We start from the raw sequence: 12,971 nt of genomic DNA, 5'->3' as shown, positions 1-12,971 counted from the left end.
CAACATTAGGGAAGCCAAACAAAGACCTGTGCACTCTGGGCTGCCAGTTGGGGAAGTTTTTGTGCTAAATGGAAACAAGATGCTCTCTATCTAGGTTTGAGAATTGAGTAAGGTTGTTTGACTAGGTGGCCTCTGCTGAGAGAGTTCATGAGGCCAGTAAAGCAACATCGCCCCCTGTAAGAGTAATTACTGTACTAAAAGAAAATCAAGAGTCCATGCTATATTCTTAAATATGGTTTAATACTCTTCTCCATTTCTGTACATCACAACACCAAGATATCACTGCTTGGGATCTCTCTGCAGAGGCTATATAGTATGCGAAGGCTAGGATTTCTCACCCACCTTTTAATGTGTTTGTATGTGTAAGTGTAATACATATCAGTATATATTGATATATACATCAATATATAATGCAATATATATCACCAAAGAGAACACATTGATTAAAGAAATACAAAAATTTGGCATCATTTCCAAACTTAAATAGTAAAAATAAAAACTACAAAAAGGAGCTGCATATCCTAAATGTATCATGTGAAACAACAAGCAGTATATTCAAAAATGTAAATTTACATCCAATTTTTCTGGTCTTGTCATGTCACATTAGACCCATTTACAATGGCAAAATCCAAACATACTGCTTTGAAGACCGCAAACTCACTGGCGCTTGGGTTTTGTGCAAATCTATAGCAGACCCAACTGCAAAACTTCCATAGGAGACTCCAGCTTTGATGGGAACATCTGTTGTAGACAATGGCAAACACTGCCTTGTTTGCTGGGTTATAAAACAGCGGTACAAGTTATATTGCTCACATTGACAGTCATTTTGGACCTCTAGGAGTACAGTGTGTCAGAAGCTATGTTTTAAGACAAACACTCCCCTCCATTCAAGTGAAACAGGATTATTGGAACGATATGCAAGTATGCCACTTGGGAACAAAAAGCTGCTTCCAACCAACATGCTAAAAGTGACTGAGGAAGAATCAGTGAAGGACAGCAGTTAGGCACTAAAATGTCAGAGTACCCATCAGAAAACCCGCTATCCCAAGAGAACAGAAAGGTCAGCTCTGTGCATCAGGTCTCGTGCCAATGCAGATTTTAACCTTTGGCTCTAGGTAAACGGAACCATTTTTACAGTTTCGAAATGCATTCTATTAACAGGCATTACAAAGACATTGCTTGAGGGTCTGGGTATAATCAGAAGTTTGAACCCACTTCTAAGGCTAGACTAGAGTTCAGTCTCAGATGTACATGACCACCTGGTGATCCATTATGAAGTCCTTGGTGCTGGGGAGCTGGGATTTCCCAATGGGGTACTTAAGTGTTCAACAGTAGCATCAAGTTTTCCAAATCCACCAGTGCCAAGGGTTTAATCACAGTCACATCTTGTTAGTTGCTCCTGTGAAATACCTGCTTCCATTTATGGGTTCACCAACAATCAAATTCACATAATCAAGGAAATTTTATGCAGTCCTAAAGCAAAAATAATAAAATCTTACCAAAAAAGACCCAAAGGGGTTCCACCTTACTTCCCTTACATCATGTGTTTATTTCTGAAAAGAGTGAAGGCCACACCACTCAATTCCCAAATTAAGCCTCCCAAGACTCTGGCAGCATTTCCATTGCAATCAAGGAAGTGTGCTTCCTAATTTGTACAAGTAGTGCTTTTGCAAAATGGATTAAGGTAAGAGTTTGGCTTGTCAAAGCAGCTCCCCAAGCTATCTGAATTTTCCAGCCACACCTTGTCAGCTGGCACTCAAAGAGTGCCTTTTCTCTTATTCTTCCAATACTAAATAGAGAAACAGTGGCTCCAATATCTCACTACATTTCTTCTTCTGCAGTCTAAGCTGAGAATGCCATGTAAATGGGTCATGTCACTGCAAAATGCAGCAATTGATTTTCTCCAATCAAAATAAAAGAAACAAACCAGTATGATCTTACTTCTATTAATTTTTGAAGGAAGAAGGTTTACAGCAGTTAATGTATCATGACGGTTAAAAAAATCATTTTCATAAAATACAAGAGCAACCAATTTCACCATTGAGTAAGAGTAAAAACTGGGATTCTTTTAAATTAGTCCAAAGTGGCATATAGGAACTTAGTAGTTTGCTGCTGTACTGACACTATGACAAATCAAAGTGTAGGGTTTTGTTTTTTTAAATCCAATGCTTATGGATCAAGTTCTGGAAATGTTCCAATTCTAAGGCAGGGATCTGTTGTGTTTTCCACCATTTGCTCCTTGGGTTGGATGCTGGAGGGGTGAGGCACGTTTTGCCGGACCCAGGTCGACTACCTAGTAGTCATCAAGGTCAAAAAATTCATCATCTCCTCCTTGGTATTCCATTCCCTGGAAATCCACTCGGTACCGCAAGATACCTGTAAAAACAAGACACCTTTTAGCTTCTTCCTAGTTCAGTGTACTAGAAAGGGCTTAGTACAAAATATATCTTACAATACACTGTGGACCTATTTAACATATGTGCTAGTCAGCAACTTCTGGATCATGTCATCTCAAACTTTGACTTGCACCATGGAGATGGAGACCATGATTTTTAACAACAGAGTCTAGTGTTTGGTCTGTGTGGAATTAAGATGCTACAGAACAAGGGTAGTCAATAGGCGGACCACAGGCCAAACCCAGACTGCCAATGGACCATGAAGTCTTTTTATTTACTGATTCTTATTTCAGTGTGAAAAACGTTTCTCTGGAGTCTGGACCTTGACCAAGAAATCTTCGCCTTGACAAAAACTAATTAATATATTTTCCAAATATTTCATGTGCTTCCAAGTCACTAGACTTCCAGGAACAGAACTCTTGGCACAGAGAAGCAGTAGAGCAGAGTGAACTTCATTGTCAGTACAGCTGGAGACCCCCTAACTGAAAAACATTGGGCTAAGCAGTACTCGTGGCAATGTGAAGTGACTTGGTAGTCCCAAGCTGGGCAGACAACTGTCAAACCCTACTCCACTTAGCACCATTGCTGGTAGTTTCTGAGACTGACCTTCTCTCTCTCCCACCCAACGCCAGAGTATGGCTGCGGTAGATTGTACAGGGCAGGGAGCATAGTGTGGCAGTGACCCCCACTGTACATTTTGCAGCTGTAAGACAGGGTACACACAGACAAGTTGCACCAGTAAAGCTAAAGCAGTACAACTCCTTGGCATGGATGCCGTTATATTGGGATAGTTTATTCCCATACAGAAAGGGGAAGAAGCTACACTGGGTGTAAGAAACCTTTGTACTGGCGTAAATGGGTCCATGAGGAAGGGTGCAAAGGTGTAACTACCTACAAAAGAAATCACCCTGATAGTTATTGCAGTATGAAATCGTTTAGATTTAGACCTTCACCTGAGAGTCACCCATCAGCTCTGAATTCATCTCCCCCCAGGAAGGGCCTAGGTAAAATGGCTGACACTGGGGATCATGAGCAGAGTTCTATTTGACACAAAGTAGTTCCCTCCCCACAGTGCTCTGAAGGCCCTGATCCTTATCAATGCTTGCTTAAGTGAACAATAATCAGGAAGTCCATCCTTCTAGGACTATGGGCACTGGAGCACAGCAGTCAGTGGGCAATAAAATCCCACCAGGGAGTTAAGTCTTTAGGTCCATCAAGCTTTTAAGAGCTCCTGGACTTCTACAGCACTCCAAACTTACCCAGAGAGAAAACGGCCTCTTTCGCACAGGAGCTGGAGGACTGGGAAGATGGATGGGGACAGATTTTCAAAGGAAAAAGTGGCAGATACCCAAAATGCAGGTGTCCCTTTGAAACTCTCCCCATTGTCTCAGACACCTTCCTTCCCATTCATGAGGGCATAATATTCCCATGCAACTACAGCAGCTTCTTTGAGTGACAGGGCAGTAATGCATTTTGCAGCTGGATACAAGGGGAGCAAGCATCATGTGACCAGCCAACTCTCCACTGAGAACCGAAATGCGCTTTGTGGACCACCAGTTGTTCCTGGGCTGCAGTTTGAGATCCCTGCTATATGATGTAGCATACACAAAGTTGTTTTACTGAATGGGGTCCTTACTATATAGATAATTGAAGACAGTCACTGACTCACTGAGCAGAGGGAAAAATGACATGGGAATGTAGCCTCTCCTATTCTGGTTTCAGAACCAGATTAACAGCAGGTTACATAGGGCCAATGTTTTCAGCTTAGCCTACTTTTTCCTCTTGCAATTTACCTCCAATTCCTCCAAATCCTTTCACAAACTGGGATCCTTCCTGTGACTTGTCTGTAACAATTTCCAACGTTGCTCCAAATTTCTTGTAGTTGTTAGCAAACCATTCCAGAAGGGGCATACTTTCTATCAGTTCGTGTTCCTGGCCGGTCTACAGACAAAGAAAAAAAAAAGTAAGGCCTGATCTACACTCAAAAGTTAGCTTAACAGCTATGGCGCTCAGGGGTGAAAAATCCACACACCCGAGTGCCACAGCTATGCAGATCTAACCAGTGATGCAGACCCAGCTACGCTGACAGAAGAATGCTTCCGTCAGCCTAGCTACCATCACTCGAGGAGGTGGAGCTACTACAGTGACAGAAAACCCCATTGCTCTAGGAAGCGCCTGCATTACAGTAGCATAGCTACAGCGCCATAGCTGTGCCACGATAGCAGGTATGGCTTAAGTGATGTTTCTTTGACTTCAGTTTTCACAGCATCTACTGAGGGGTCACTTTCTTCCCAATTCACATTAACTTTAGAAGCACTCTTTGGTCTCACAAACACAAGCACTGGTGGTGCTTTCAGAGTCCTGGCTCCATAGGCACACCATTGTTTAAGCATGTAGCTGATGGGCATCCAGGCATGCTCATGGCACAGGTCTGAAGAGATGCTCTGGTGCTGAGCATGCTAGTGAGAGCAGAGAACAGAGTGTCCTAGATGAGCACTAAGGCAGAGGGATCAGTGGTTTAAAGCAGTTGGGAGGGGGGGGGGGGGGGGGGGGGAAGGGAAGGCATAATGTGCCTATCCACCACTGACCACTCTCACCACAGCTGAGTGCCTTGTGCCACCATTACCATTAGGGCCCTCAGCATGCACACGGCAACCATAACAGCAAAACAAAGCGAGACGGAAGTGGCTATGCTAGCCATGTGGTCAAACTGCAGCAGTTCAGTGTCTTTTCAGTGCTGTCTTTTCCAAGGGGACAGGGTCCTGCCTGACTCACGACAAAAAAGGGGAAAATTATATGTAAGAGCACTTAGCATCCTCTAGTTAAGGATGGGGAGGCATCCCCAAAGTTGTCCATCAACCCTACTGTATCTAGAGGGAGATTCTCCATTGCCCTGCACCTTGTGCAGTCATTTAGACCAGTACAAATGCCACCCAGTCAAAATGGTGATGTTTCACACTGGTGTAGACTGCTGCACCAGGTGCGGAGCATGTGCTCAAGGAGAAGAGCTAGATTCAGTTGTGTTCAACTAGTCCCTTTTACTTCATCTTTCAAGCTCATTTGACCTGAGAACGAAGACAGAGCAGCAAGGAAATCAATTAGGAAAAAAAACAACAAGGTGAGACTCTGGAGTAACATTCAAAGCCAATAGGAAAGACTGCAGCACAGCCCATCAAATCGAGATTTTGTAAAGGAGCCAGAGCATAATTTGGTGCAAAACGTTCAAGCATTAGCTAAGTGTGGAGCATTAAGCATAGTTAGAGTCAATCAAAGCCCTGCACCAGTACAGCATAATCATCCTTTCTGAGTGTACTACAAGACCAGGAGTTGAAATACCTCTTTATCTGTGAAGTGGGATTTATCTTTCTCTTGTTCTGGTGTCAAATATAGAATCTTCTCCTCTGAGAGAGAAAAACAGTGTTAGAGATTTGATGCAACTAGCAGCAGGCTAGAAACTCTGTAGAAGCCAGTGCAACACAGGGGTCTACAAGGTCTCTGAATCCCTTCCTTTCTGTTTGGGGTCGCACAGAAAAGGCTGCACATGGAGGCACTGAGCACGAGGTGCGAAGTCAGAAAAGGTCTTTGGGCATGTAATGCCCTTGCTGGGGCAGGAAGAGAATTTTGCATCTGGCTAAAAGGAGGATGGAGGAATGTGGGTGCTAGTGGTGGGAAATGGGTGGGTGGCTAGATGCCGCAGGGTCAGGTCAATCTCCCACTGTATTATGGAAGTGTAAATACAATCACAACACAGGGATTAACACTTTCACAAAACTATATCTTCAAGGCCTACTTAGCCAAGCCCCCTCCCAGCACTGCTATGCCACCCCACCAAGTCTCTGCTTGTTTTCAGCTTCTCCTCCCACATCATCATGCAAGTGGGAAGTGACAAGCTAGTGACTGTCTATAGGATTTCTATGAAAAACTCCTAAAAGGGAGGTTTTAAAGCACAGCTCCTGCCTAACAGCAGAGAGTTCTCCCAAGGAACACTGAACAGCTAATCCCCTCCAGGCTCCTAGTCCAGCTCTGAATTATGACATACCTTCCGTGCCTTGGCAATGGAGAACATATCTCATTATATCCAGATTTTCATAAACTATCAGTATCTCTACTGCTCCCATTTCCAAAGCTTTCAGTGTATCTTCAACACCAAAGCAGTACTTCCCCGTGTCCTGACTGATTTCATCAAAGTATCGGCCTGCATTCAGGAGACAGAGAAACACTTGTGAACACAGATCATGTCACATGAAATTTTACTAAGCCTCGTTTGAAGAAAAGCTACAGTAAAGTGAGACTGTTTTGTGCCTGGCTATACAGGCCACACACTAGTATGCCAGGCAGAATTAACTATCCATCACCTGCTAGGGAGCTGGCAACATGTCACTCAGAGCTCTTAGCTAGGAAGTCTCAGTGCCAGCTAGGCAGCTCTCTCAGGAGCACTGTGAAGTGAGACAGAGAGGTTAACCTCTGACACCCAGCCACCAACCACAAGCAGGCACTAAACTTTATTCCCCTTCAGTGTAAGGCAGCTACTGTTACCGTCCCCCAGAGTGGGTCTTACTAAGCTTTCCTACTGGTGTGTGACGAGAGGATCATTTCTGCTGCAATTTCAAAGAAAAGCAAGAGTTTAATCCTCATTTTCTTGGAGATGGGAGAGATCAGAGCAGAGGAGTTGTTTTCCCTGACTGCATGGGAGGTCTGAGAAACTAAACCTGGCCCTGATGAAAGGATAAAGAATAGGGTGGAATGGATGGAAAGACTGCAAGGGAGGCAAACTGGTAAGAAAGGGAGAGCAATCTCCATTATCAGCTCCATCTGTATTTCCAAGGGTATTTAAGGATCCAGTCATTCCCTAGCACTCTATTCACAATATCACATCAGTCTGTAATATTGTTATAGAGGCAGGTAACACCCAACGAGCCGTTTAGTCTGTACAGACCGGGACTCCTTTTCGGACGCTATGAACAATGTTACAGCCAGAAGGGACTGTTTTACGGATGAGGAGCTGAGGCAGAGTTGATGCAACTTTCCCAAAGTCACGCAGCAAGTCAGTAGCAGGTCCAGGAATTGAACCCAGGTCACTAGAGTTGAAGCCCAGTGCCCTAACCCCAACTCTCACAGTCCTCCATATGTTGACAAACTTGGGGGTCCTTGACTAAAGCAACAACTGATAGCACTTCAGTGTGTCACCGTGGACCCAACCAGATGCGTATGTAACAGATACCAGGCCAGCTGCTGCGATGTCTCACTTCACACCACGTGCATTCAGAGGGCACTTTTGTGGCAAGGCAGAAAGAAGAGTGGAGGATTTATTCTAAGCAGAAAGCAGTGTTTGAGGTGGTGCTTGGAGAATGGAGGTCATCAGTGACATCCCCTTTTGCCCAACTTTCACATGAGGACTTAGCTAGGGGTGAGTAGTAAAGCAGGATGGGTATCCAACTCATGAGAGGCTAGCTATGTAGGTCTATTCATACCTATTAGTTTCTTCTCTTGAATGAATTTCACATTGGAGAGGACCTCGGTGGACAACTCAATTGCTTGATTGAATCCATTTTCTCCACCATACGAGATATCAACTAGTTTCAAGACTTTGGACTGCAACCGCTACATACAAAGAAAGTCAGTGTTAACCAACCTATTGAGCAGCACTGCCATAAACTACTTCAGAAACCCCATCAGAATGAAAATGCCTGACAAGCTACACTGGTAATCTGACTTCAGAACCTCTGCAGGCAAGTGAAACAAAACAGTTCTGAACATTCAGTGTGTAAATACAACTTTCAGAGTGCAGGGCCACACAGATCAAGTTTAGAGGAGTTGAATTCTACTAAAGCCTCTGCTTTTTGCTTTGGAATATAACCAAAGAACATTAATTCCACTTTTAGCCAGAAGAGACAAGCATCCCATCAGGAACGCTCCATTATTAAGTGAAATCCTAGCTCCTTACAGGTCACTGGGATATAGCTCCCTTTCTAGAAAGAGCCCCCCCTTTAGAATACAACAATTTTACATTTTAATTGTATTCTTAATTTAAGATACTTTAGTTGGGTTTCTCCTGAAGAGCATGCATCAGCCACGAACCACCTGCCACCACTAGCACCATGAGGACATTAGTCACAGTCCTTAAGCAGGCAGGCTGTGGGTTTCATTTAGCACAGGAAGTCCACTTTCGCTTACCTGATCAAACATGTCAGATTGACTTAGTTCAGTTTTGAAGTCAGCTGATCCAGCTAAAACGAGACCAGCCACATTCACCTTATCACCGGAAATGAACAGCTGCACAGCTGTCTCCGCTACCTTCCTCACGTAGTTGTGTCGCTTTTCCATCCTTAAACGAGCAAAACGCAAGGCAGATTGACCTCCTCTACCTTTAAGAGAGAAGAGATGGGATGTAGCCATTTTGAGGTCTACTACCACAGAAACTGTTGGCATGTGGCCCCAACAGAACCCAAGATATGATGCAAATTAGTCTACCACAAGTAGGGATAAGGGCATTCAATTAAAACAGCGAAGAGTGAACAGGCAGGACCCACCCATCAGGTGATTTTCTACATGTCTTCCACATGAAAGTATGTCACAAGGAATCATTGAAGAATGACTAAAGATCTGGAGATGTGAGGCTTACACCAATGCAGTTTACTTTGGTATGTCACCAGGCTATGCTGTACTAATTTAAGCCTTGCTACATACTAGCACGGTGCGCCTCTGCAGTAGAGGTCTATACAGGTTTGGCTACATCGGGGCAAACTTCCTTAATGTGGATATGATTGGGGCAAAATTAGATGAAACAGAAAGATAGTTAACTAAGACTAGGCAACTGCTGGTTAAGTACTTAATTCACAAATATTTAGAGACAAAAGGAAGATATTTAAGTTAAATATCCTTGCTTACATCACAGACACCAGACTGAACATTTAGAAGTCTGGTTTACTGAACTCGGTACCACTAAACTTTTTGGCATTTCTTGTTGCTTTGACAGTGCAAGGGGCCAAGTCAGTTCCATTGTGGTGCTCATGCAATAGGTCAGTGTCTGAAATGCACACACTTTCAGGGCAAGATTCAAAGGCACTTTCCACTGCAATTTAAGAGCTGCTGGTCTTTGTTTTGGATAATTCATTTGTGAACACCCAAGTTTAGGGTCAAATTTGGCCAGAAAGTGTCCCTTTATATGGGTCATGTTGATTTGCTAACAGTTTATGAGACTAACATAAGATGGCAGGGAAATGGACTGCAGGATTTGGACGTTACCGGTTTCATTCTTTCAAATGTACCTGTGTCTTAATATTTCATTGTCTAAGTTAGTTTCCTGAGTGTGGAATTACACACTGTCTCGGCATCACTAACTGTACTTTACACTCCTCTCCCTGCCTCCACATTCCCTTTCTGCTGGAGGCAGTTAAGATCTTTGTTACTGCATTACCATGCTTCTTTGGGAGATCCACAGTGAATTTGTGCAGGACTTCTCTTGTGTTTCCTTGAAGAGTTCCGAAGAGTGCGCCACTACCATCTATTACAATAAAACCAAACTTGCTGTCATCAGACAGTAGTGCTGTCAGAGCCTGAAATGTGAACACAACATGGTTAGCAATAACCACTATCAGCCAACATCAGCACTTTGGTCTGACTACTGAGCAGAGCAGCAGTTCATTAAGTGAGAACAGCAGGCACAATACAGATCACTGAAACAATGGTTTGGTAATCATGGATATTTTTATGAAGCAGTCAAGATAAAATTGACAAAAATACCCGAGAAAATTCTTGATTGCTATCTTGTACCCGGTACCACTGAGTGCTAGAGCAAGATGCCAGTGCTTTGAGTCAGACACAAGTTGTCCCCACCACTTGCGGTGCCATTGATCAACTGTTCATTGCTTAAAGGGACAGGTTTAGCAGGAGGATTACCTCTGTGTATCCAAATTAGCTCTCCAAGTTAAAATCCTATTCTGCTTGGATGTGTGGAGAGGAAGGTGAGCTAGTTTTCCTAATAGTCCTGTCTGGGGGATTATGTCTCATGTAGTCCTCTGATCTGGCTCTATCCGTGCAATGCCGTTAGGTTTACTGTATTAGTCACCAATGAAACCCAACCTTTAGCTCGGCCGCTATCAAGGAATTTCAACTTTATCGCATGTCTACCAGCAAGAGATTCACAGTGTTGATAGTTATGAAATCCATGACAACTGTGACAAAAACTCAGCCTTACAGATTAAAGGGGGATTCGTAATGATTCTATTGATTTATTAGCTATGGGTGGAAGAGGGACAGACAACATCATCTGGAAGATCAGGTATCTCGAGCCTCCTTCCTACTGCAGTGTTGAAGGTTAAGCAGGGTTTGAGTCTCCATCATGTTCTGAGTTGACTGTTCCCTTATGAGCCAGCAAGACTTATAATGGTTGCTCACTGACTAGACCTTATCAGTTGCTTCCTTGCAAAAGCTGCTTCCATTTCCAGTTTCTGGAAAGCAGGGAGGAATATTTCAAGTAGACAGTGAGCAAAGATTAGCATTTGAAGTTAGACTGTTTCTTGCCCAATCCTAATTCAGGAGTTTCAGAATCTGTAACTGGTACCTGAAATTAAATTTTAAGTTGACAAGTTCTCAGCAGCTTGTTGAATGCTGGAGAAGTGATGCTGTTAACTTGCTATCACAGGGCTTAAGCTGTTTGCATGTGTCTCAGAGTAGACTGACTGAATGGATGGAACAAAAAGCATCAGCCACCTTTATTCAAAATCCACACAAACAAGCCTGTGGCTTTTGAGCTAAATATCAGGGAAATAAAGGTTTAATGGAGGACTTTGGCCAAACTAAGCATTTTTTAAATTAATTTATGAGGAGGAATAGTGGCCTATTACAATGTAACCTATTTAACTGGGACAGAGCCAAGCAAATTATGTGACCAGGAAGAGCATTCCAGCCAAGGTATCAAAAAGTCTTCATAAATCCACTACTTAGACATAGATTTCAGAGTTCAAATCCCTCTTGGGAAGTTACTTCAATTTCACACATGCAATAAAATAGCTTGAGGAAATCTAATCAGATCTCACGATTGCCAAGAGGTAAGTGACTAAAATCTGTGTGTTCTTGATTCATTCTTATTTTAATATAAGTATCAAATGGTCACCAGTGACTTCCCCTTCATCACTGCTCAGCCATGGATTCTATTGTTCCTGAACAAAAGCCCCGCAGCTTTTGTTCAGGCTATTCCTTCAGCCTGGGTCTCTCTTGCTACTCCATGACCTCCATCCACTTCTGTTTGCCAAAACAAAGGTGCCACCTTGGATCACAGGAGTCAAGTGTTGCATCTTCCATTTTACCCATCAAAATGGATAGCAATTGTGGCATCCAGACGTCAGTGGAAATTGGCATTACAGAATAGAATACAACATGCTCTTTCATAGATATACGGATTCTGCACCACAAGCAGAGCTAGGAAAACTGGAACTAAGCACTACTCAGTGGAGACAGGCGAAGCAGACAGGCCAAGGAACAAGGTGCTATTATCATGTCACTGTCTATCTATTACAATTTTCCAAAGTAAATGACATTCTCTTGCTGACCAACGCAAAGCCAGCTAGGAAGTTATTCGCTGGGCTGCAGCTACATTTTTCAGAAGGGGTTTAGCCCACTTGAAGCCAAAGGTTCTAACTTTGCTGGAGCCCCCAATGTCTGAGACAGATTGCAGACTACTGTTCCGGTCTCAAACCTCCGGGTCCCCACACAGTATGCTGGAGCAGTTGCCATGTCTTATGCCTTTGTATTCCTGGTCTTTCCCATTTCCCTGGGTTTGCTTTTTATTCTTTTTTGTGGTTTCCCTCCCCTTCTTCCATATGGTCTCTGCCCCAGATGAGTGAGAGTTGGAGCTTCTAGCAGCACTGCCTCTCCTGGACTGTAGGCTGGTGTACCACCTAGGCAGGGAGACTGCTGCCAGTGCCAGCAATTCCTGGCAAGCCAAAGGGGTGTTTGGGAGTCCTCCCAGGAGTATATCCCCAAAAGGAGGGGTGGGAAAGATCTCTCACATCTTGTAGAAACAGAATAAGAAGACAGTCCCCACCCCAGAGTTTATAATCCACTATGAGGCTGGCAATGGACCTTATCACCCTTCGGAAGTGTGAACACTGAGTGGGAGAGCTGCGGTGAGACTCCAGTCACTGATATGTACATGCCCCCAAATACTTCAGACGCATGCTCTCATTTTAGATGCCAGGTAAGTATACCTCAGAAAGCTGCATGTACAATTCACAAGTGCAAAGTGCAGCCAGAACTGTACCATGAACTTTAAGGCCTGTGCAAAGTGAAAACAGCCAGGAAGGACTATAAGTTCCAGCATGCCATGCTCCCTCCTAGTCCAGGTGGAAGGGACCCCAGCACTGTTTTCAGAAGGGTGACTGCAATCTGCCTCCTAAGTCATTGATGCAACTCATTAGGGCAGTTGCCTGAGTAGTAATTAACCCTCTGCTGTCAGAGGATAGAGTGGTGCTTGCTAGAAGTGTAATGAGTTTAGACGGGCCAGGGTAATACTTATGCTAAGCTAACTGGCTTCAGCCTGGTCTTTGCTTGACTTGAGTGTTGCTTGCTAAATTC

The 12,971-nt window shown here is 43.7% G+C and overlaps 1 protein-coding gene across 4 annotated transcripts in view; it reads right to left on the bottom strand.

The window, feature by feature from the left end:
* Positions 1 to 219: 219 nt before the first annotated feature.
* Positions 220 to 12,971, bottom strand: part of ETF1 (eukaryotic translation termination factor 1) — a 39,059-nt gene continuing 26,307 nt past the window's right edge. For all 4 annotated transcript variants that reach the window (XM_005312392.5, XM_065554841.1, XM_042850760.2 and 1 more), the window contains 7 exons: positions 9,814 to 9,952; positions 8,571 to 8,761; positions 7,868 to 7,997; positions 6,436 to 6,591; positions 5,733 to 5,797; positions 4,190 to 4,337; positions 220 to 2,376 (listed from right to left, as the gene is read on the bottom strand). In XM_005312392.5, coding sequence (XP_005312449.2) covers positions 2,294 to 2,376; positions 4,190 to 4,337; positions 5,733 to 5,797; positions 6,436 to 6,591; positions 7,868 to 7,997; positions 8,571 to 8,761; positions 9,814 to 9,952 — 912 coding nt within the window. In that variant the 3' untranslated portion in view covers positions 220 to 2,293. The remainder of the gene's footprint in view (positions 2,377 to 4,189; positions 4,338 to 5,732; positions 5,798 to 6,435; positions 6,592 to 7,867; positions 7,998 to 8,570; positions 8,762 to 9,813; positions 9,953 to 12,971) is intronic.

This window comes from Chrysemys picta, chromosome 8 (assembly GCF_011386835.1).
Source record: "Chrysemys picta bellii isolate R12L10 chromosome 8, ASM1138683v2, whole genome shotgun sequence".
Taxonomy (NCBI): domain Eukaryota; kingdom Metazoa; phylum Chordata; order Testudines; family Emydidae; genus Chrysemys; species Chrysemys picta.
The sequence above is the reverse complement of the archived record's forward strand: the minus strand, read 5'-3'. Positions and strand labels throughout refer to the sequence as shown.